Source organism: Typha latifolia, chromosome 9, assembly GCF_019914945.1.
Source record: "Typha latifolia isolate L0001 chromosome 9, TyphaL0001v2, whole genome shotgun sequence".
Lineage (NCBI taxonomy): Eukaryota > Viridiplantae > Streptophyta > Magnoliopsida > Poales > Typhaceae > Typha > Typha latifolia.
In genome coordinates, this window is record NC_133094.1 from 4,717,308 (window position 1) to 4,741,953 (window position 24,646).

The window sequence follows — 24,646 nt, forward strand, 5'->3', positions numbered from 1 at the left end:
ATTCTTTTCTTCTAGTTTCGACCTCAACCCAACCTAAATCCATCTCCCTCTTATTTCGTCCCAAATGAACCCCAACTCCAACCCATCTATCGCCTCTCTTCTCATTTCCATCCTCAACTCTAAGTCATCTTTCTCTATTTTCTTTTATTCTCTAATTAAAAACTTATTTATTGAATACATCATTATTAAATATAACTAACAAGATATATATTTAACAAATATAATTTTATAAAATATAATTAATCAAAATAAGCCATTTGTTTCTCTCGATATAACATTTAGAGATACATAATACACATATTTTTAAATATAAAAAATTAAATAACATGTTATATATATTTTTTAAATAACCCTTGCTCTCTACATTCTCCTTTCTGAATCTAATCCTAGGCATAAATCTCAAGAACCAATGGCACCACTAGACATGATCAAATGGCCCAGCCCGCCCGTGCCCGGCCCGGTTTGGACCGGGCTAAGCCCGACTCGGACTCGGTTTAGGCCCGGTCTGGCCCGAGCCCGAACTACCCATGGGCGGCACAGGCCAGCTCTTTGCCCGCCCGACCCAGCCCGAAAGCCCACCCGTTTGGCCCGCAACTAAGCCCGCCCGTCTGCTATAGTACTTTGCCCTTCTGCTAATTTACCACTGCTATAGTAAAAAAAATTTGGTATTATACAGTTTTGCATTATTTTAAGCACACATTTAAAAAAATTTAATTTTTTTTAATTTTTTTAAAATGGAGGAATATAAATATATATTTTTTAAAATAAGCTAATAGTTAAAAAAAATTCTAAAAATAGCTAAAATATGGGTTGGGCCGAGTGATTGGTGGGTCGGGCCGGCCCGGCCCGACCGGTTAGCCCAATCTCTCACGGGCCAACGGGCGGTAACGGGCTAGACTATTCTAGCTCGGCCCGAACCCGGCCCGGCTTGAGTGATTGGTGGGTCGGGCCATGGACAAATACTTAAGCCCGGTTGGCCTGAAAAGCCCGGCCCGAACTCGGCCCGGCTCGCCTGATGATCATGTCTAGGCACCACTATCACGTCATCTTCTAGGCCATCGTAGTTTTAAGGGACAATTCTATTTTGACACCTAAATTATCATTATTTTCTGTATACATTCTAAATTTTTTTTTAGATCTATTTTTTTATTATTTAAAAGTCTGTTTAGTTATTTTTTTTTAGTTTAAAAGAATATATAAAAATATTTTTCTTATTCATGGGTGCACATGAGTAATAAAAAAGTATTTAAAAAACAGTAATAATTGAGGGGTTTAAATAAAATTACCCCTACTTTTAATGATAGCGGAGGAGTCGCTTATATATATATATATATATGAAATTTTTTAGAGTATAATAGTTATTTTGTAACTTATGTTAACATCAGGGGTGATTTTGAATAATTCGTTTTACATAAAGTAAAACAAGGGTTTGAGTGTGAAGATGACCTATAGTTAAGCGGGGTCAAATATAATTAAAATGTTTTTTTATGAAAAGCACACAGCCTTTTACATTTATTATTATAGAAATATTATCGACTAAAAATAAGTATTTTAATTATTTAAAAAAATATTTTTACTTAACGAAATATTTTGACAGTGTTAGTTTAAATTTAATTCAGAATATTAGGTATTATATATAAATTTTTTTTATGATAAAATATTTTTTAAAGTAAATTTGGTAAAATATAGGGTCGAATAATAAATATCTCTATGGTAATGGGGTTTCCGGTAAAAAAGTCCACCCAAACCCGAGTCAAGGCCACGCTTTACGAACCGTGGCACCTTTTCCCACCGCCAAAGCAAAATACGCAAACATTCCAGAACTATGTCATAATTATCAAACTACCCTTATCTCACCAAACCTTTTTACTTCCTCACTCTGGGTCATTAGGGGTACTGGGGTAATTTGGATGCGCCTTGGAAAGCCAAGAGAGAAAGGCAGGCAAGTCGGTCTTTGCCGCTGCTCGTGGGAAAAAGGAGAAGAGGAGCGAAGAGGAAGCAAAGCCTAACCCTAGATCTGAGATCCAATGGCGTCATTCGCGGAGGCTCCGCCCGGCAACTCCAAGACCGGGGAGAAGATCTTCAAGACGAAGTGCGCCCAGTGCCACACGGTCGATAAGGGCGCCGGCCACAAACAAGGTCTCTCTTTTCCCCCCTCTTTTTGCTGGATTTTTTGCTTGATCTGTGTCTCCCTGGTGATTTTCCTCTGTCTCGGTGGAGATCCATTCCCATCCATGGATTTCTCTGTTGTATCTGACGTTTTCTGGGTGATCTTCACGGTTTGTTTCTGTTTTCTTGTATTGGATTCGTTATTATGTCTAATTCAGCTGGTCTATTTGATCTGCCTTTTTTTGGGAGGTTATGCATCTCGATATACTATCATAGACGTTCTCATGGCTATGCTGAACTTGTTAGTAACATTGGATTGTATGAGGAATTTGTGATCTGATGATTGAAGATCTATTGCTTGTCTGCATAACAAACTTTCATTTTTGTGTGTGTTTGTATACAATCTTCCGTTGGTCTTATTGATCAGATTTTTTTATTGTGGTTAATGGTTATTCTCATTATTCTCTGGCTAAATTTTTTCTTATTCGTTGTTTTTCCTGTTGCTGCACATCAGGACCGAACTTGAATGGCCTTTTTGGGAGGCAATCTGGTACTACACCTGGTTATTCCTACTCAACTGCAAATAAGAACATGGCTGTAATTTGGGAGGAGAAGACACTGTATGACTACTTACTTAATCCCAAGAAGGTATGGTGCACTCTCGATCAGTTTGTTGTCCTGTTGTTATGTATCATACTATCGTTCATTGTTCAGGCCTACTCCTTTCTGACTTTTGAGTTTGTTGTCCATATTTTGTTTGTTCATTTATGATGGTATATGCAAACATGGTTGAAAGTGTTAGATGACTACCGATCTGCTGATACGAGTCAAAGTTTGTTTGGCACATTGATTCATAACTTCTCACTGTTTTATAGTTTTTCATGTTTCATGTTTCTTGGTTCTTGATCTTTGTTTATTGCTTACAGTAGAAAACATCTAGCAGTTTTTCGTCTTTATTTTCTCTTTTAATTTTAACTGCAGGAATTTTACTATTTTAACTTTACTGATTTGGCACTTTCATGTATAATTTACAGAGTAATTTGATCCCATATATGTTAAATGTGTAGATTGAATAATGAGCAGCTTTTCATTTCTATTGCTATATAAGTAGGATATTTTAAATTTAAATCTGGTTTGATATCTGATCTAACTTGTCTGATTCAAATCCAATATGATTTTAACTAATATCGATCCAGTTTGTGGAGTTAGATGCCCAAATAATATCCTATCATAATTATTGACAAAATTTCCTTGGCCTGGATTCAGTTTTACCACAGTTCTCCTCGTGTTTGGTAATCTTAAACAATGGGGAGGATATTTCTTATACCTTAGTCAATGGATAGATCTCTACAAACAATTGTGGTGCCTGTTATGTCCTCTTGATTAAGGAAATTTTTTGGCATAAATATCCTTATATTCTGTAATTTTTGGAATAATGAGAGGAGTAAACGCAAGAGAATATTTTTTGAGAAGCCTTCTTGCACTAAGTAAAGATAAATGGATTAAAAGGCTATATGAGTAGAAATGTTTGGGACTATCTTGGTTATTATCACCTGCATCTGTCAGAAAACCTTTCTGTAGCCTTTCAATCACCACATTTTCTAGTTCACAGTTTGCAATGCTGATCTTGAATTTGTAGTCCAAGTCGAAAGTAACAAACTTCTTGGACCTACCATCATGATATATTTTGTGCTGAGCTTTCTTGCACAACTTAAAAATGCACCTATAATGGGAGTTGGATCTATTACCTTTTGACGCATGGATGCCATCAAAAGGTTTGAAGGCAATACCCTAGTAACCCCAAGCTTTTTGTACGGCAATCTTGTACAATTGAGATTCGATGGTGTCGTGCATATGGTAGGTATAAATGCCATTATCATATTTGAGGTATATCTTCAAATGTTCATTCTTTGTACAAAGATAGTCATGCACAACGCCATCGGCATGCCCCGATGTGCCAATACATGCCTAACATATTTTTAATAAAATTTTTGAAATATTTAGAGATACTTTTGGGTTTTCGGCATGTCACTCTTTGATTTTTAATTTTAATATATGTATTAAAATCTACATTATAGTTTTTTATCTTTAGATTATTTTTGTAAATAACCTATTTTTATTAAAGGTATAGCAATAGTCAAGGATAAATATTATTCAACACATAAAATGATTGTATATATTCATTAAAGTTATTATTAATGATTAAGCATTTCATAATATGATTGAATACTCCATAATATAATTAAATACATAATAATATAACAGGGAGAATCAACGTCTTCATTTGTGGGCACAAGAATAACACCAGAATATTACATTAAATAATCGATAATTCTTAAAACTCATCCATTAATAGTATTGCTCATTGTAATGTTTCGCATAGTCTTCGTATAAATGCAAAATTTGTAATTCTCCTATAATATAATATTAATATTCAACATGCATTGGAGCGACTAACACCAGCACAAGTACATAATAAACATATGTAGATTATTAATATAGAGTTTAATAAGGCTGATGTGGTTCTAGTGGGTATGATGGTAATGATGATGAACTTATCATCCTATAAGTGCACCTCTCTTGATGTCTTGCTATTTATAGACTCGAGTCTTTCTCTCATAACTATTATCATGTTGAGCTTCAGATGGTTTTTTGTCTTTTTTTTTGTCTCTGATAAATCCTGCTTTGTGGTTGATTGATGAATGAAGTTGTTATTCTAATAGAAATATATAATAAAAAAATGATTAAAGTTGATTAATAAAAATAGAAAAAGTTGTAAAAAAATGGGTTCCACATGACATCATATTTGTTAAAAAAATGACTAAAGTTAATTAATAATGTTGATGAAAATAGAAAAAAGTTTAAAAAAAAAGGCTCTATGTTGACATGGTTCAACACGCACCTGTGTTGGTCGACACGGCTTGGATGGTGGTGTGTCACTGACGCACCCCGTGTCAGGTGTCGTGCTGATGGTGGCACGGCACCTACTGAGTGAGCCGGTTTTAGCTTAGGCTCAGCTCGAAATTAATTTTGAGCCTAGTTTGATATTTAGGCTCAACTCATCTCAAATCAAGCTGAGCTCAAGCCGAGCTAGCCCAAGCCTGATTGGAGGAGGATACGGCGGCAGTAGCTTACTGAAGGAAGAGAAGGTCGAGGAGATTATTTTGACACCCCTAGTATTGAGTTATTTCCTGGTACCTGATAAATTCCTTATGAGATTTCTGTTGTTTACTAGCATTGCTTTTTGGTGACCATCTTGCCTATCATGTAATGCAGTGCACTGTCAGTTCTATTCTTTAGGTATCTCACCTTTCACATAGTTCAGCATGTGCCATGGTCATTTAGATTGTTATTGCTCGTAACTAAGCACAATTTTATAGGTGAGCCTCTTGTGGCTCTGTTCTGGATTCTCTGTTAGGCTAAACACTGTTCATTGGTCTGGAGGTTTTCCACTTTTCCTTTTTCTTTCAATTTTTTTTATTGTTTTGTGTTGCATTATATCATTCACCAGTTTCTTGATCAATTATACCTATACTAGATTGTGATGTAGACTACTAACATTAGACATACTTGATTGGTGTTTGAGACTATTTACTGACGGATATCCATCTGTTAAGCTTATGAGATCTCTTTTTTGCTCACTCAAGCTCATCGAGTTAGGGGATGGTCAATCTCGACCTATTAGTTTCCTCATTTGCTGGCGAACGATACGAATACAAACTGTTTATCTGTTTCATTAGCAGTATTTCTCACGATACTTTTGATGTTTGCAGTACATTCCTGGTACCAAGATGGTTTTCCCTGGTTTGAAGAAGCCTCAGGAGCGTGCGGATCTTATTGCATATCTGAAAGAATCCACAGCACCATGAAACTACTTTCTCTTATATCAAACTGTAGACAATTATTTTTTCTCCCGGCTAATAAGACCTGTAAGGTCACCTGCTTCTAGCAAGCAATGGAGCCATGGACGCAATCTTAAATTTTTGACGAATATTTCTTTTCCCATCTCAGAATTTCCAGAGGGATGGCCTGAGAACATTCAAACATGAATACTTGCATTGGCATGTTTGTGATATTTATACACACTACGATTTGAACTTTTTGAAGCGAGTTCCTGTCTGTTAACTGAGTTTTCTTGGGTTGCATGAATAATTGTTTCCTGCATAGCCTTGAGGTTTTTTTTTTTTTTTTTTTAATAATCCTTCTCAAGACTTCATCGCTCCAAGTTAAAATCTGAATCCTATATATGTATAAGCAAGTATTCGATTAATGTTGGACGTTTTTGGTGAAACACTTTCCAAATATTTGATTTAGAGGTTATATACAGAAATCCAAGTCGGTTGGATGATTGTTTCAATAATTCCCAAATATAAAGAAAAATGTTATGCAAGGGAGCTGCTTAGTCTAGCTAAAGTTTAGTTAAACGTCGTGAGAGTTGAGGCTCCCGAGGAGTCAAAAGAAATAGATAAAAGCTGAGGAAGGGAGTCGTTGGACTCTCTCCAAACTGTTTCAGCATTCTTAAATTGGTTCTGCAATTAAATATTTTTCTATGTATTTTATATTTAATCAAGTTATTTTCCAAAAATTTAAGAATAAAAAATAAGACTAACTAATTGATTTCGAAACTTAGCCTCAAACTAAACAAGGCTGGCAATGTTAGAATCCTCTTGGATGATAATATTAGTGTACTTGTGGTAGGCTACATCAGTGAAGGGCAAGGATCTTTATCTCAGGAGCTAGAGAATATCATTAGGCTGACTCACCCAAACCCGACCTGAACCCTCCTAATTTTAATCGACCTAAGCCCGGCCCAACCCGAGCCCGAGATGGTAGTAGGTGGTATTGACTAAGCCTTTGCTCGCTCATTTTAGCCCAAAAGTCTGACCGAGTCACATCTATGGCTCAATTCATAATGCATATTTATTCCTATTATTGTTTTAGTCTCACATCAGATATTTAGCTAACTATATATCAATATATAAGTATATTCACATGAAAGATAACTAAAATGTCATTATATAACCTCATTAAACTTGGCCCAATAGGATATAATATCTTTTATATTTAACACTTTATGTTAGACTTATTATGCCCAACCCAAGCCTAATATATAATGGGCTAGTGGGTAGTAATAGGCTATAGTATTCTAGTTGGGCCCGAACCCTGGTTGGCTCGAGTGATTGGTGGGTTGAGTTGTGCATAAATACTTAAGCTCAATCAGCCTAAAAAGTCTGGCCTCACCATTTTTGTCAAGCTGCTCCTCTAACCCAACAAACTTGAGTTTCATGTACCCATTGGTTAGGAGTGTACCTCGTTAACCAGTCCATCCCTCCCGACTGCTTACCACCTCATCTACTATAGTATTCAATGGCCATTTAGAGAGTCATCTAAGTCAATATATTTAGGTTTTCTTTTAGCAACTTCAAAACATACCTTGTTCCCAATGGTGGTATCCAGAATAATTTTTCCTAGTTCACACCTAACTATACCCAATCACAATTAGTTCAGTTGATGCCAAAGTGATTGTAGAGCACATTCGAGCCATTGAAATCAGCTTGGGGCCTTAGAAAAGTATACGGATGAACTTACCACTTACTTTTCATTGAATGTCATGCTGCCAAATTTATTTATCATCTAAAGAATTAATTCATAGTCTTATAATAAAATTTTGGAGAGTAAGCTCAAATGCGTCCCTAATTCTGAGTTTATCTCGGCACCCATTAAATACGAGCTTATTGATATATACAATTAGAGCCACCGAATGTGTATATATCAGCTACCCCGACCAACCCACACACTTTTTTTTTATTATTTTTTTTAGAGAGAGTAAGAAGCAATACTTGCTTAGATTAGAATATTTCGATCGAACAAAATCTCAATCCTGGAATATTAGGAATAATATTTAGTAAATTCTTTATTGAAAGCTTTTATGCTAACCTTCTAGAGTCGGGTACATACTTGGCCCACTAGCCGATAGAAAATCTCCACGTAATGCTTTAACATTCCCAAACAGTTGCAATCACATGAGGAGCATGGGCACCGTCCTTTTGTGTCCTCCTTTTAGTAAGTAGTTGAGGACACGTTACTAATAAATACGAAAAGCAGTTGAGGACACGTTATTAATAAATACGAAAAGTAGTTAAGAACACGTGTCACATCACTGAAGCTGACATGAGAGATATCTCATCCCACACGTGTCACACTACTCTCTCCTCGTTCTCTCATTTTGTTCCAACTACTTATTTCTTTATTAAGTGCTATATATATACATATATGATTCCTTATAGGAGTGTATCAAGTGTATGTATATTAATTCCCCTCTCCTATCTCTCGGCTAAATGGCTTGGTCACCTTTGGATGCCATGGAAGCCTACATGCACACTCTTCACCTTGTACTCTCTCTCTCTCTCTCTCTCTCTCTCTCTCTCTCTCTCTAGATCTCATGTACATATGCACCATTAAGGTTCACGTAGATCTTTTGTTATATATATATATATATAGATGGATAGATTGCTAGCTATGTTGTTTTACTAAGTAGTAATATATTTGATTACTTATTACAGTGCAAGGAGTTCAATACCAATGATCATCACACCACAGGTGGCTCAGCTCTCATGGAACCCAAGTGCATGGAGTTCATATCAGCCCTCGCCGCCGGCAACCGCGCTCGCCTACTGCTGAACGTGGAGTGCGGCGGCTTCTCGCCGCTGACACTGGCATTGGCGGTCGCCGCCAGACACGGCGGAGGTCGCCTCGTCTGCATCCGAGCTGACCAACAGGATGCCCAAGACATTGAGAAGCATACAGAAAGGTTCGATCTTGGCGACGTGAGTGAGATCGAGATGGGAGAGCCACGCGAGGTGGTCAAACGGTACGAGGACGTGGAGTTCGCGGTGGTGGATCGTAATGTCGAAGGATGCGTCGACGCTTTGTCGGGCATCAAGGTGAAGCCTAGTGGAGGAGTTGTGGTGGTGAGCAATATCGCCTTGGAAGAGAGAGGAGAAGAAGAAGAAGGTACGTTATATGCACGAGTGGTGAAAAGTAGAGGAGGAGATATTGAATCAGTGGTGTTACCCATTTGTGGAGGATTGGAAGTGGCAAAAATGGGAAGGTTTAGAGGAGGGAGAGGAAGACGACATCCTCCCAGGAGGTCTGGGAAGACCTTTTTGGTCTATGAATAATCCTTTTCTACCAAATTATCTATGTGAATTGTGAAATGGTCAACGGATGGATGGTGCCCAGAGAGATAAAAAGAGGCTCATATTGTATGTATATTTAAGTTTGAATGTTATTTGACATCATTAAATTCACACTTCTCTCGGAGAAAAACCAAAGTCATGTGATGGATGTCTGATAGTTATTAGTTAGTTGGGAGTGAGATGATAAATTAATAAGAGTTTGAGGTTCTACGTTATATGTTATGTTGATGGAAACAAAGCTGCCGTAGTGTTATGTATGTATGTATGTATGTAATGTTATAGGAATAGATAAGAAAAATACATTTTAACTCTATTAATGTGTTATAGGTAAGGATAATTTAAGAAATATAAAATATTATTTGAAATAGACATAATATTATATTTATAATATAGTTAAAATGTAGTGTGTTATGCAATTTATTTCTTTTAGAAAAAAAGAAACACATTCTAATGCCATAGCTACACTTTGAGATTCAAAATATCACAACCTCTATTAATGTGAATAACAAAGAGAGCATATCCATAGAACACGCCAAACAAGGAGAAAAAGCCATTAAATAAGAAACTGAGTACACATACATTAAACCTTGGCATATAAAGCACTAAACCAATTATAAACCATATGAAATTGCTCGAAAACAAATCGACAAGATGAGGGGGGATGTTATCCTGTCAAAGAAATGATGAACAGAGAAATAGCTCTAATCAACTACCAACAAACAAGGATAGGCATCAAATTTGCATCCTTAATCTAAGATGAAAACCAATCAAAGGGATAAATCCTAACTTTTCTTTTTCTCTCTTTTCTAATTTCTTCATTCCTCTCTCTATTTTTCTTTTTTTTTTTCTTTCCTGTCAGCAAATTTTTTTAAAAGACAAACGGCAGACTAACAGACGAATCCATAATTAAGGGAATATTATTCATTATTTGTAAGAAAAAACAGTTTAGGAGAGTTAGTAATATTGCACCATAGTCCACGGTTAAGGAGGTGTTGGTGTAATTTCTCATAATTAAATTTAATAAATGGTTAATTTTGACAACAACTCTGAACTATACCTAGTTTTCACAGAGAGTCCATAATTTTTTTTCATTACAATGTCTCCTATAAACTTTTTTGAAATTTCAATGCTACCATTTCGATAGTATTTTGTTAGAAAAATTAGATGAGTCAGCTAACATAGAGGTCATATTAGACATACTTAACTCCAAAATGACCTAGATGCCTTCGTCGTGCATTTCAATCAAATTAATAGAGATTTCAATATAGTTTAATTAAATTAGGATAAAAAAGAGATATCCTTTCATTTTCCTTATCTTCAATCCATGTTCCAACCTCCCCTTCAACATTGCTGACTTCTCTCTCGGAAGCCAGCAGCTTGCGACAGTTTGACACCAGCTTGCCTAGGATTTGACCCCCTTCGCCCTTGGCTGTCCTTACTCTTACAACCTGTGACTGTGGCTACCCTTACCCTTACCGCCCTCAACCTTGGCCATCTCCACCCTCCTCGACCACTATAGGCAAAAGCTCCTTTTTAAGGTCAACGGACGGATCCGTCGACACTGCAAGATCCACATGCACAGTCGTCGGTGCTGCCAACGATGAGGCATGGGAAAGGTGGGGAGATGAGGAATGGCAGCGAATTTGAGTTGAGGAATGTCGGTGGAATAACTTACTTTAAAAACTTATATAAATTAGTTGAGGCTATTTCACTAATTATTTTATTTTATTTTATTTTGCCGGCTAAATTGAAGAGCTTGCTTACATATTAGGGATATAATTATCATTAGCCATTTTTCGTCGCTATAAATTTACGAGTTCCGTTTTCACGTGTAAAGTAGTCCTGACATACCAACAAACGACTGACACGTAGATTCCCAGGTCTAATGGATTCTCTCCACGTGTACTCCTAAATGCCGCAGCTTCATAAATAAAGGTCCATTTAAGGCAAACACAAACACGATCTCTTATTAAGTGAGTCAAAATTTCTAGCCAGTGAACACAATTCACTTATTAAAGATCATAAATTGACTATCCGATAATACAAGTTATTTAAATTTATATAAATTATTTATATTATTTTAATAATTTTTTTGTATTATAAAAGAGTTATTTAGGTGAAAAAAAATTATTCGAGTCATAAATAAATTATTATGTTATAAATAGATTAGCATGTCATAAATATGTTGATGGATCCGGTTATAAATATATTAAATAAATTGAGGTAATACAACATAAATAAGACTGGATTATTAATCGGGTTCGATGAATTGAGTTATTTATAATCCTAATCTTATTAGACAAAACTTGAACTTATTTAAAAGCTGAATTATTGTGTCAGATCATCACGTAGGGTTAATTTTTACCACTTGTATATCAAGTAAATTCACATGCAATCTTGGATAACTAAGGCTTGGTTGTATTATGAATGGGTAATTTTGTCATTATATCTCCTTGGGACATTTTTGTATGTGTTCTTTTCCTCTCTTACTAGCTAAATGTGTTGGTGCCCTAATAGGATTAGGGCTGGCAAAATAATTTTGAACTTATCTCGATAAGGCTCGATCAAACTCGACTCATTAGTTAGTAGATGAGCCCAGCTTGATTCATTAATTTAGAGTCAAAATTTATTTCAAGCTTGATCCACTTTAGGCTTGAATTAGATTGGCTTGAAATATTTAAGCTAAAGTTCAACTCAGCTCAAAATATACTCAAATTGAAATAAAACAACCCAAGCATAATTATATAATTACGGCTCAAAATTAATTTCAACTAAGCTTAAACAAAGATCAGGTCGATCAAGCTCCGCTCGACTACACCCTAGTAACCTTGAGATGCCATGGATTTTTTTTTTCTTTTTTTTTTCTTCTTTTTGTCGATAAAAAGATCCCATGATCTAACTAAATATAACTAGGCACAATCCAATTTTCTCAGAAAAAAAAGTGCCATGGAACCTTGGAAACTTGCATGGTTATATGGTTACATGGTAAGCAGTGGCATATCCTGCAGATGATTAAGCTCCTTCAAATCTATATGCTATATCGTGTATTGAGATATAATCTAAATAGACTTAAAACAGTTGCATTATGCATCATTATCAATTAAGTTCAAGAAGAGATTAACAACTGTGGACACATGGAAAAGAAAACAGAATAGAAGAATACAAATGGCAATGATGGATAAAGAACAGAGTATAGAGTTTGTAAGCACTTACAGAAAATTCTCAATCAGAAAATATGATTCAATCTGTCACAATTGGATCGACTTCAACTCATACAACAGGATCAAACTATATGCACCAATATTTTGCATAAAAAACAATTATCTAATTTCTTCATCAAGGCAGCGGATGTTGAGAAGCAGAGGTCTTGACTCTTTAACAATCAGGCCTCTTCTTGTACACCTCAAATAAATCCCTTATTTGTTCAGGCGTCAAATATCTCAAACTTTCATTTCATAATTGCAGTGCATCTGGAATAATTATGAATATGTTCCTAATTAATCACTGCGAAGAGGCTTTATATATAACTTGTAACATCTAATAGCAAGACAATAAACCAGGATCATAAGATCCTGAATGCAAAAATGAAGACTGCAATGAGTAATGATCCTTTAAATATCCTTGATTTGTTTGTGGCACTTTTTCCTCAGCGGAACTTGGCAATTGATCAAAATGACTTCAACAATCCATTAAATTCTAAAGAAAAAAAACTCATAATCTACTTACTATAGTTTAATTTAATATCCATGTGATGGTTATAATATAAATGCAATAGATCTTTCCTTTGAATTGGTTATCAGCATATGCTATAATATAAGAGGAGCAATTACTTTCTTACAAGAAATTGAACCTGTCATTGCCAGTTCCTGAAAAACATTTAAGATTGCAGTGTACAATTTTTCATACTTCATCAGAATACAATGTTGTACCAGAGGTTCATGCAGCTCAATTACAGTGCTGTCAACGGTAAAGGTATCATGGTGATCGAAGTTTAGCTTTTATAGTGTTCAACATTGATGCTCCGCATGTTATCAACTGGAGATCAGCTGTAAGTGCAGAATGTTTTATTTCTTTAAGCCAAGTACATTGATCTGCATGAGGTGCCTGGGGAGATCAAGAATTAGGGTTCCTACGAAATTTGTTCACAGAATCGTTTGCTAAATTTATCTGCAGAAAAGAAAACCAAAAAGGTCATCACTTGTAACATATATATATATATATATATATATATATATATATATATATATATATAGACAGGATTTCATTTCTTCCCCACAGGCCCATAGGATAAGCTATCTCAATATTTCTATCTCAAACATCAAATAAAAGAAATGAAATAAGAGAAGACATTTGGTCTTATCAGTCTAATGTGGGAATGATTTGTTATGTTTGAATGGATGAAGTGGTAGAGCTCAGTAAGTTGGCTTCATAGAGAAGTAATTTTTTCTCTAATCAGTAACTTGTGACAATGCTTTATGTAACTGTCTCTACGTTCTCATAGCCTCAAATTGGAATAAGTTTGAGTAATGTCTAATGGTAATAATTCAATTCTTAGTCCAGAAGTTCATCTAGATGGTAGAATGAAAAGGTTGACATTAACAAACTAACAACCAGATAACCAGCATAAAATATTAGAGATGAGTTAGCATTACGCAAGTACAAGTAGACAACATTATTGTAGGAAGGCACTTATGTGAATGTGTCTGCACAATTTTTCCAAGGAAGATAAGTACAACTTCCTGTATCAACTTGCAAAAGCCAGTCCAGACCCTTCTGATGTATTGGCCAGGCTTCTTAGATTTCATGGCAAGCCCCTCTCCTTCCTGGTGTAACTTTGCCAGGATTTAACCTAGACTTTCTAGTACTCTAATGCCAGGTTGCCAGCTAGATATATTATTCTGCCAAATTCTTCTGCAAGCCTTCTGAAACTTCACTAGTTTTCTACCTGACCCTAAATGTAGGCAAAAGGTTTGGGTGAATGATGGTAATGATAAAGTTTCCTATTTATACATTTGAAACAAGATGCTTAAACCAACTAAAGTAACGAGTTGCAAGTCCTAATTATTTGAGAAGACAAAATAGATCATTTGTTCCACTTAAATATATTTAATGTAAGGTTTTTTTTCCAGATAAAGTGCTATTTCTATCTATTTAATATAAGGTTCTATCCAGATTAAGCTATACTTTCTCTTTTCCTATATCTCAGTCAATATCTTCACCCCTCTCTTAAGGCAACTCCCAAGGCACCTTTTACTTTCAGTAAGATTAGTTGCCATACACAATGAGCATTATGTGGCTCATTTGAATATGTCTAAACCTCCTCAACTGATTCACACATAACCTACTTGATATAAGTATTACACCCAACTTTCGTCAGATATAGTCATTTCTTCTTCAACCTTTTCTACCAACTCTACTCATCCATCAACCTAATCATTATGGCCTACACTCAATTATGTAAGGATACTAAAAGTAAGCATATCTACCTCATCAATTGGACCTTCTATTTCCCAAGTACTGTCAGAAAAAAAAAGGATTTCTATCATATCCAATGTTTTGAAAGGTGCCCATAGTATGCGGATGCCTTAGCGGTCTAACATATTTAATATATAAAAGTTAAAAAATAATTATATGTGGTATATAATATATACTAATACAATATATGATATACTAATATACGATAATATATACTATTAATACTATAGATTAGCATAGTAGCTCATCAAGCCCGCCAACTGCCAAGGCGAGCCACCAAGCTCACTACGGCAAGTTGACAGCCAATCAGGGGCTGTAAATAGGGTTTGTGGGGCAGCTCACATGCCGCCCCACCAAATCCAATTTTCAAATCACTGATCATATCCAATCTATCTATTGGATCCAATCATCTAAAACTTTTGCTCCTACATCACAATAGCAATATAAAAGATATATCCTCTCAATTGATTTTTCAAAAAAAAATTAATGAGAATAGTTTTCTTTGTCACATTTGATTAGAATCTTTGAAGTGGAGCTTTCTTCAATCCCCAAACTATTGTTGCAGTAATTAAGATCTTTCAAAGAAAAAAAAATATTACTCAATTAGATACCATCAATGAGGCAAGCTTCAGTAGCAATTCGCAATGGGCAATAGGAAGGACCTAAAGTTTGAAGGTGACTCAAATATTATATTAAAAGAACTATCAGAAAGATGTGACTATCATATCATGATTGTCATATAAAACATTCGCTGCAACATCAGATTATCAATGCAAAGAGTATATCCTCTTAACTATATGAAAAATCCTTTACCACAAAAATAGTTTCTTTCTTCATGATATTTGCTTTGAATCTTTTGAAGAAGTGGATCTTCCTTCAAATCCCTAAACTAGGAAAAACTATTATTATAGTAACTGAGATAATTCAAACTGCTTTGATAATTATCAACAATAGATCTCTAGTTGATAGATGTCACCATCTTGTTCTCCATCTTTGCAATAATTGTTACATGAAAACTTACACCATTCCTCCATCTTAACATGATTATTATTACATCCAACTAAAGAATTAATTATCAAATACTAATTCTAAATATTAGAAATTACAAGAAATTAGAAATCCACATGCAAAAATCATGTTAAGATGGAGGAATGGTGTAAGGACGAACAAATTAAAAGTTGAGGTTTCTTCTAATGGTTGAATTAAAGGACAAACAGTTCAGAGACAAGGCAATCAATCAAGACAAGAATACAACTGACATAGCACTACCGAGATGTGCTCCTAAAGATCCAGGAAATGGCCAACTCTTACAAAGAGTTGAGGGATTATGAGTTAAATCGTTGGATACTAGGATGAGAAAAAAATGAAAAAGACAGAACTTAGCAAATAACAAGAACAAGTCTTATGTTCTAAACTTCTAATTGCTTCTTGGGCTATATTCATGCCTCTCAACTTTGTTTTGAACAATTTCCTTTATCAAATTGAGATTGTTGGTTACTCCACTAAAAGTGATATCCTCATATCTTATCCTTAACGAAAGTTATCTGTAGCTAGGCCGTCATGCAGTCATTTTCCATTGTATTTCACAATAACAGCACTAGAACATATTCTGGCACTGTTGGTGCATGACCTTTTTTCCAAATAAATAATTAATTAAAATCTCAGCAAAAGTTTAACTTGACTACAGCATTAACCCAGAAAATCTAAAGCTTTTAAAAAGGAACAAAAATTCATATAGAAATAAAGATACTGCGATTAGCAAAGAAGTTGCAAACTATCAAATAAGCTATCAGAACACAAGTTTACTCAATAATTAAATACCGTTAGTGAGACAAACTTCAGCAGAGATTTTGCAATGGGCAACACGCAGAACCTGAAATTCGAAATTGACACTAAAATTAGAACAAAAAGAACAGCCAGAAAAGGTCTGATTTTGAAAAGAAAAAAACACACGCCGAGATCAAATGACTAATTTTTCTCTCTTTGACGCAAAATTCACATCAGTTGTTAGTAAGATCACTAACATTCCTCTTCCACCGGCTAACGCTTCTTCCGACGGATCCTTCCACTCGTCAAATCTGCAAAACAACAAAATTGGCGCCTTTAAGATGAAATCTCTTGTTTGTTTTGTGCAGAAGTGTTAAAGTAAAATAAAATCTTTACATATACAAAAAAAAATTAAAAAAAAAATCAAGAGAGAGAGAGATAGAACTTTACATCCAACCGTAGCGGCGGTCGAACAATAGCCGCTTCGGAGGGTCTGAGGAGCTCGCATTCATGTCGCTGCGATGAGAGAGAAAGAGAACGCGAGAGAGCGAGAGAGAGAGAGAGAGAGAGAGAGAGAGCGCGAGAGAGAGGAAGGGAGGAGATGGGGATTGGGGGCTTTGTGTGTTGCGGTGAAATGCGAACTCAAACTAAAACTACTTCGAGTTCGAGTTCGAGTTCGAGTTCGAGTTCGAGAGAGGACGAGCCGCTCGATTGTAGTAACTTTTTGTTTAAGAAAAGAAAGAAAGTGTTACTTGATCGCCACGACAGGGGGTGTGTGAACTAGCCGAGCTCGGCTCATCTCCCCTGGACGAGGCTCGAGCTCAGCTCTATTAGGTCGATAGGCTTACTGAGCTGAGTCCGATAAACATAATAAAATAAATCTAATTAAAATTTATAAATTCTAAAATATAAAATTAACACATATAGTAATAATTACTCATGTGTATATATTATAGTGCATCCAATCGAGCTAATTGAGTTGAGCTGGAGCAAGCCAATACTAGCTCGGCTCAACTTGATTATAGTTTTGAGCCTAAAAGATCAGCTCGACTCAGACTCATTTAGAGCTCGAGCCGACCCTACAAGCTTTCTTGACAGCTCTAGCCACGATTAGAAAATTCGTCAGTCATAATTACAACGATTTTATTTACATCGTAATTTTAAATTCAACTCAATTTAAAATTAATATTTAAAAGAATTTAAAACTCCGATGTTAAAATAATTTTTCAAACCAAATCTTTTATAGTTAACGAGCTAAACTAGTTTGGAGATTATAAGTGTAAAAATACATAGGCCTCTAAAACATCTATATATACATCATCTTTACCTCTGCAAAAGTATGTAGCATCAAGTTAAAAAAATTTAGCATCTCTCTCTACCTAGAATCCAAATATAATCATCTCCAAAAATTCTACCCATTAACAAGCCAATCAGCATATTTCTTGACTTCAAAGTATACATGATTTTTTAATTTTAAAATTAGTGTAGTAAATAAGAATGTAATACCCACCCACCACTTGCGAGCTCACACGACACATGCGCGACGCACATGACAAAACGAACAAGTATCGCTACAATAATAAATCTACACTCATAATAATGCACTCTATAAGTAAATCATGCTAGAATCCAAATAAAACTTTTAGCATAAGAATTCATGTATATATTATAGTAATACTAAACAACTATAAAGACCAGCAGAAGTGCATAACCACACAAGTCATGATAAATCATCAAGTTTACAAAAAATATATAAATAAAAATACAACTAATATAAATACAATTTCCCCTATTATGCAAATTATTATTTAATATAATGAAATATAAAGGTACAATAGTGGTACAATTAAATCCTCATATAAACTATCATCTATATTACTTATTTCTAACTCACCTCGTCTTTGCAATATAATATCTCTTCACGATATATTGATTTACTATTAGATAAGCATTAAAAAAATAAATAGAATTATGAGCTAAATGACTTAATAAACAGACCTTGCTTAGTCAGAGATATTAAGAAGAGAACAAATTATATACTAGATAATGTAAAATTGAAAAAAAAAATCATGCCATGAATGAGAATGAAAATGTGTGTATAATAATACAAAATTCTCATATAAGATACAATAATATTATAACATCACCAAATATAACAACATATAATGGATGATAATTACGATCATATTATAACAATTTCAGACACAATAACATATTATACATGACAAATAGTAAATACTCATATGTGTTGGAATGATAGAATCAAAATGTAATATTATAGTCATCAATCTCAATTTCAATATCATCCACTATGTTAGATCTAGGCTCATTAAGCTATTGAGGCAGCCTCCTAGGGCACCACTTAGAACGGGGCTCTATATTATTCAAGTGCATATAATTTACTATATATGTAGATGTACTTCCATAAATAAGAAAATTTAAAATTGGTTTTATACTCTTTATAGATAAATTTTATATAAGTAGAGCATTTTGTTGTATTTTAATAATAAAAGAAAATTTAATGGGTATTATAATTTTACAATTTAGTATTATTTATTTTAGGAAGGAAATTTTTGTCTATGACCACCTATAAATGTTGATCCGACTCTACCTAGGTCACAGTACATGTTCCCCACTCGATATCTAGTTTTACAATTCTCTCCAAAAGCTTAAATTGTACTCTATCATACATAAGAGTATATCAATTATAATTATACTATATCATACACAAGAGTATATCAATTATAATTATACTATATCATACACAAGAGTATATTAATCATAGTCGTACTTCATCATACACGAGTATAATAATAGTCATAATTATACCTTACCATATATAAGAGGATATCTATCATAATCATAATCTGTCACACATAAGAATACAACTATCAATCACAATTATGCTCTATCATACATAAGAATATGTTCAACATTAGTCTAGACAGAGTATCTCTCTGATAACTACCACACCGATATATTTATCCAGTATAATAATTGATTATGCATATTGGAAACCTAAGGGGTAAAAGAGTCAAATAAAATATAATGATATTTATTCTCCAATCATATATCTTTTGTATGTATATTCATACTAGAATTAACTCAACAAACAAAGTATGAATAATATGTCTATTTCCAATCACCTCTATATCGCTCATATAATTATGCTGAAAGTTAAAACATAATATATACATAATAAATATATTATATATCTTAATTTAGAAAATATACCTAAGGAGCAATATTACTCACCATGTGACTAAAGAATACTCAAACACATATTTTTTACGGTCATCAATCAAACATCAAACTCCTTGCTAGCCTAGTTCGAGAGGTCTCAAGTAGGAGATTTGAGATCTAATAATATTCATGCAGTATGAAGTTAGTCTTTTATTCAATTAGAATGCATTCATATAAACATGATGATTTAAATTAGGTTTATAATTATCCATTTTACTTTTATTAAGTAAATAAATGTATATTATATATTTAATTATGATAACATTAATATGCTACTACTACAAACTATTTTTTCAGTAGTAATTCTAGCTACGCTAATTATAGAGTAAAATTTAATGGCTAAACTCTTCTTATATAAAAGCATACAATGACTAAATATATAATTATAATTAAGAATATTAGTATATCTTACTATCAAATTGATCTAATTAAAATTAAAATGAATATATTTCATCTACGTGGTCGTGCCGGAGTGGTTATCGGGCATGACTAGAAATCATGTGGGCTTGCCCGCGCAGGTTCGAATCCTGCCGACCACGTATTTTTTTCGCCCTCAAATTATTTTAAACTATTCTCAAAATTATGGAGAAAGTAATTAATTTATTGTAAAGATAAATGGACAATAGGAGAAAGGGAGGAGGATGTGGAGATATGTCAGTGTATTTATTATATATGAATAGCTTTCTAGGATAGCGATTTTCTAATTGTTTTTCCTAACAGTTTTTTGGCATGGTGGTATAATGATTAATTGAGTCCAAAACACTATCTGAGATGACGATTTGTTGAGCTGATAAAAGTTCTAATAGATTGTGAACTAGTTTGAATAATAATGCACTGCAGAAATTAACACATTGGTCAATAGATTCACTAGCTAATTACTAGGATTTAAAGTCTGTAATCTTATATTGGAAAAGATAAAAGATGTTAAAAGTGCAGTTTATTTTAGACTTAAAGAATACAACAAGATGAGTTAATTTCATAGAAAGAAAAGGGCAATTATAACATTTTAGTATTCATTATGCTGAGAAATTTTCTCTAATAATTTTGTTAAAATTTTTTTTTGTTAGTTTGATGGAGAAATTTAAGTTTCCTATTACTTAAATCATGTGAAATGATACATTCTATGGGGGCATACTTTACACCAATCTCAGTAAACAATTTGGACAAGGTATCAATATAATACATACTTCAACAAACATCAAAGTTGAGGACCTGATAAAGATAAATGTCAAGATTCATATATACCAAACCTTGCACATGGAGAGCATATAATTCCAGTTTCTCGACCTACTTCTTTATCCAAAGATTATTCTCAACAATCCAACAACCAATGCCAAGCTGTAGATTAAAGTAATCTGCTAGCAATCATTAGAGATTCTATCTAACATCCCAGACATTTGTGGAATACAATAACAATGAATATGAGTTGCTATTCACAAGATTAGTATCTGAAATAAGTCTTTAAATATCCTCTTGTACAAAAGAATTTTGAAACTAAAAAAAATATAAAAGATCCCTGCTAAGTAATTCGGCAAGCAACTTAACAAGTGGATCGATTTCCCCCCAAAGTCTATGCACCATCAACCAGATAAGATGCTAAGAAAGCCATCTCTAGTATATTTCTACCATAAGAAATGCCCCCTCTTTGATCAATTAGGGCTATACAGGTGGTGATGAAGCGATGAAGAGCTCAAAAATCCATCACTGTCTTTGTGAGGTTGAGTAGCGGTCTCAGAGCACTAGGAGAAAACTTCCTGGCAAAGAGGAAACAAAGTGAAGTTGGACGAGAATTGTACATACAAAACGTTCCATTGTTTCTAATGGCCTGGATGAATTCAACTGTAATGCTTGGAGCACCGTATGTTGCTGGGTGAGGACCTCCTCTTGACCAATCGACCCAAGTCACACTCCTGTTTGCGTTCAAAGCCCCGTGAAACATGTTCAAGTACGTCGGTATGTAGTGCTCATCAGGATAACATGAGGGTCTGCAGTACTTCCTAAACAGGGAGTAGTACTTGTAATCTGCAACAATATTCACAGCCAATTCTCGGTTGAGTTCAAACCATTCTGACCCTTTTCTCCATTGAGACAGCTTGATATCGGGAGCCATGCGACGGTTGTAACGTCCACGACATTGTTTGGTATCTTCATAATAAGACTGTACAAAGCTGGCAGCTGAGTTTATGAGGTACTCATAAACAGTTGGAAAATTGTATAAAGGAATGCAGCTCTCAGACAGAAGTACAAAACGCTCATTTGAGAAATCGAGTAAAGCATTGGCCAACAAGCGCTTCTCTGCATCAACCAATGTCACTGATCCCCATGACACCTCCTGCACAGAAGCAACAGAGTGCTATTAGATGCAATGAGATAGTAAACCAACTGAGAATGCTTCATATCAACTGTCTGTGCTCAGAAAAATAATGTAAATTCTAATGGATAAAACAAAGTTTTACTGTCTTTTGTTGGAAAGCAGCTAAAAACTCTTTATGGAAACAATATGTATGCATGCATGATTTTACCTAATTTTAGCCGATTTATCAGGAGCTTTCCTCAACTGTACATATCTATGAATTTATGTATCTTCAAGACAATGAAAATTTCTACAAAATAGGAACTTTACAATCACGAATAGAACTACTCTGCAACTTTAGTTGAAATATACATTCAAAGTTTCACAAGAAAGTGGCATAGTTTCTAACTCTTATATTCCAAAGTTACACTATATTTTGTAAAAGGATGTTAAATACATGGCGTTTAAATCCTTTCTATATGGAATAATCTGAACAATAATATTAAATTTATGCTGAACAAGTAGGGAAATAATTGCATAACCCCATGCATTGTGAAACATTGCTCTAATGTGCACAAATAGATTACAACATGTTTGTTAAGTGAACCTACTGAAGTATGATCGGTTTTCTATTTCAAAGAACAGCGCACATGATATGGTTCTTATCTAACATAATTATCTCTGTGTTGTTTCACTTATTGTACTCTATTATAATACTACTAAATAAGAATGCGTTGCCCATAGTACAACTCCTACAACTAGCAAAAAGATTAAGATGAGCACTCCAATAATCAGATGAGAGATTTACCAAAAATTATCAAAAAGAGCAGCCAGGGAGTTGAATTATGCTATCTAACCTCGCTTGGAATCTGACGGCCATAGAAAGCAGAAGTCTTGGACACATTGAGCTTGTAATCAGGAAGTGTGTGCATATAAACTGAATACAACCCTTCGTGGCCTTTGAAGAACCTATCCCACAGCGGCGCGAAAGGCAAAGGCCCCCGTGTCATAAACATGAAGGCCACCTTCGGCACTCTCTGAAAGGGATACTCCATTTTCGGCACCATTGACGCCCTCCAGAAAAGCTCGTCATCGGACATGGTATGCATCAAATGCGTAGGTTTAATGAAACTCTTTAAACTCACGCAAGCCTTATCACAACTTGCAGTGTACATGGTCGTCGGGAAGAAGAGCTCGGCCTGCGACACATTGGAGTTGCGCATGAAATGGGCGCTCGCGGACAAGCCGAGGATCATCCCTGCCATAAAAATGACCAAACAGGTCACACACTTCACCAGCCCAATAGACCAACCCTTCCTTGGAGTAGAAGGGAAGAAATCTGAATCCATTTCATCCATTCTGGTCTTGAAACCGGGCTTCATTTCGCTCCACATGCTCTTATCACCGGTCTTAATCGGAGATTGACTGAGAGTTGATGGAAACTACAATCCAAGATATGAAACCCGACCCACCAAAGAATCAACACCAACAATTTCGAAGGAAGAAGAAAGATCAAATTTTGATGCCAGAAGAGCACTCAACAACAACTGGAGTGAAAGACCCAAATCTTATTTTCCCGGAATACTAACAAGAAAACAATCGGAATCAAATAACCCTATCTATGGCGATCAAACCCAAAATAATCTCGAAAGATAATTAAAAATCTTCCCCTCCCCTTCCCCCTCTCCTCGATCTAATCTGCAGCTCCAAAACCTAATACAACTCCTCCCAAATCCAAGCGCTAATCGAGTCGCGGAGAAAAGGGAGGGAAATCGCCTTAAATCAATCAAACACCGCGTAAAACTTGCCGAAAGGCCAACTAGTAATCAAATAATCGCTATCGATCGCAGCCGCCGCTCGAAATCCCCTCTTCTTCCCGTTCTCTTCGTCGAAATCCGCGAGCCGCAACGACGCGCATAGAGAGAGAGAGAGAAGAGGGGAGACTCAACTGTCTTCTTTTGGGGATGAGGAAAAGTAGGGAGGTGAGAGCCGTTAAAAAAGGACTCGGAAATGGAACCAACCTTGTCTTCGAGTGGGACCCAAAACGAATATGCTCTACGAAATTGGTTAGTGGGCGGTGCCATCAATAGACGCGTGCCGGTTTTCGACTTTCCAGCAGGGAATTTTGCATTGCAAGGAGGAGTTGGTGACCGAAATATATTTTTATTTAATTTATTTACTAAAATAGATTATCTTAAATTTAAACATTCTTACTGTAACTCTAAAGAAAAACGTTTAACTGTTAAATATTTTACTTAAAACACTCGTAAAGTAAATTTTCTTTTAAATAAAACATTAATCTTATCAGTATTTTTATTGAAATGCTTTAGATAACACTTCATATTCCATAGTCTAGAAAGATCTTTAATTAAAAAAAAATTAATAGTTAAATATTTTGTTAAGTGTTTTATTTAGTAACTATTTTTTAATTTAAATTTAGATATTGATAACGCAAGGAGGGGCAATCTATATTTACCGTTTTACCCCTCCGAGACCCTTTCTGGGGGTGGGCATGTGGAGGGACCGCAAATGCATTAATTCGAAGGAACGTTTCTCTGTT

General features: G+C 34.9%; 4 protein-coding genes and 1 non-coding gene across 5 annotated transcripts; 3 read left to right on the forward strand and 2 right to left on the reverse strand.

Annotated features, from left to right (window-relative positions):
• Positions 1-1,879: 1,879 nt before the first annotated feature.
• LOC140795309 (cytochrome c) lies at positions 1,880-6,215 on the forward strand. Its single transcript, XM_073147807.1, has 3 exons — positions 1,880-2,139; positions 2,624-2,757; positions 5,883-6,215. The coding sequence occupies exons 1-3, from the start codon at positions 2,028-2,030 to the stop codon at positions 5,976-5,978; spliced, it is 342 nt and encodes a 113-aa protein (XP_073003908.1). The 5' UTR covers positions 1,880-2,027; the 3' UTR covers positions 5,979-6,215.
• A 2,185-nt stretch (positions 6,216-8,400) lies between these two features.
• LOC140795392 (uncharacterized) lies at positions 8,401-9,621 on the forward strand. The gene is made up of 2 exons (XM_073147928.1): positions 8,401-8,501; positions 8,673-9,621. Exons 1-2 carry the CDS (start codon positions 8,448-8,450, stop codon positions 9,288-9,290), a joined length of 672 nt encoding a protein of 223 aa, XP_073004029.1. The 5' UTR covers positions 8,401-8,447; the 3' UTR covers positions 9,291-9,621.
• A 2,839-nt stretch (positions 9,622-12,460) lies between these two features.
• Positions 12,461-17,210, reverse strand: LOC140794676 (uncharacterized). Its single transcript, XM_073146803.1, has 5 exons — positions 17,001-17,210; positions 16,808-16,861; positions 16,605-16,656; positions 13,238-13,412; positions 12,461-12,778 (listed from the first exon to the last, which is right to left on the reverse strand). Exons 1-4 carry the CDS (start codon positions 17,060-17,062, stop codon positions 13,284-13,286), a joined length of 297 nt encoding a protein of 98 aa, XP_073002904.1. The 5' UTR covers positions 17,063-17,210; the 3' UTR covers positions 12,461-12,778; positions 13,238-13,283.
• Positions 17,211-20,251: 3,041 nt separating this feature from the next.
• TRNAS-AGA (transfer RNA serine (anticodon AGA)) lies at positions 20,252-20,332 on the forward strand. The gene has a single exon. It is a non-coding gene; the product is annotated as a tRNA-Ser (tRNA).
• An 866-nt stretch (positions 20,333-21,198) lies between these two features.
• Positions 21,199-24,049, reverse strand: LOC140795446 (glycosyltransferase BC10-like). The gene is made up of 2 exons (XM_073147999.1): positions 22,944-24,049; positions 21,199-22,125 (listed from the first exon to the last, which is right to left on the reverse strand). Exons 1-2 carry the CDS (start codon positions 23,478-23,480, stop codon positions 21,484-21,486), a joined length of 1,179 nt encoding a protein of 392 aa, XP_073004100.1. The 5' UTR covers positions 23,481-24,049; the 3' UTR covers positions 21,199-21,483.
• Between the last annotated feature and the right edge of the window lie 597 nt (positions 24,050-24,646).

Excerpts from the sequence above, each read along its gene's own strand:
- LOC140795309 (XM_073147807.1), top strand. The coding sequence starts at position 2,028 with ATGGCGTCATTCGCGGAGGCTCCGCCCGGCAACTCCAAGACCGGGGAG. Across the intron at positions 2,140-2,623 it reads GGGCGCCGGCCACAAACAAG|GACCGAACTTGAATGGCCTT; the intron begins GTCTCTCTTTTC and ends GCTGCACATCAG. Across the intron at positions 2,758-5,882 it reads ACTTACTTAATCCCAAGAAG|TACATTCCTGGTACCAAGAT; the intron begins GTATGGTGCACT and ends TGATGTTTGCAG.
- LOC140795392 (XM_073147928.1), top strand. The coding sequence starts at position 8,448 with ATGGCTTGGTCACCTTTGGATGCCATGGAAGCCTACATGCACACTCTT. Across the intron at positions 8,502-8,672 it reads ACATGCACACTCTTCACCTT|TGCAAGGAGTTCAATACCAA; the intron begins GTACTCTCTCTC and ends TACTTATTACAG.
- LOC140794676 (XM_073146803.1), bottom strand. The coding sequence starts at position 17,062 with ATGAATGCGAGCTCCTCAGACCCTCCGAAGCGGCTATTGTTCGACCGC. Across the intron at positions 16,862-17,000 it reads GACCGCCGCTACGGTTGGAT|ATTTGACGAGTGGAAGGATC; the intron begins GTAAAGTTCTAT and ends GTTGTTTTGCAG. Across the intron at positions 13,413-16,604 it reads TGAAGTTTGTCTCACTAACG|GCACCTCATGCAGATCAATG; the intron begins GTATTTAATTAT and ends TGATCTCCCCAG.
- LOC140795446 (XM_073147999.1), bottom strand. The coding sequence starts at position 23,480 with ATGTGGAGCGAAATGAAGCCCGGTTTCAAGACCAGAATGGATGAAATG. Across the intron at positions 22,126-22,943 it reads GCCGTCAGATTCCAAGCGAG|GAGGTGTCATGGGGATCAGT; the intron begins GTTAGATAGCAT and ends GCTTCTGTGCAG.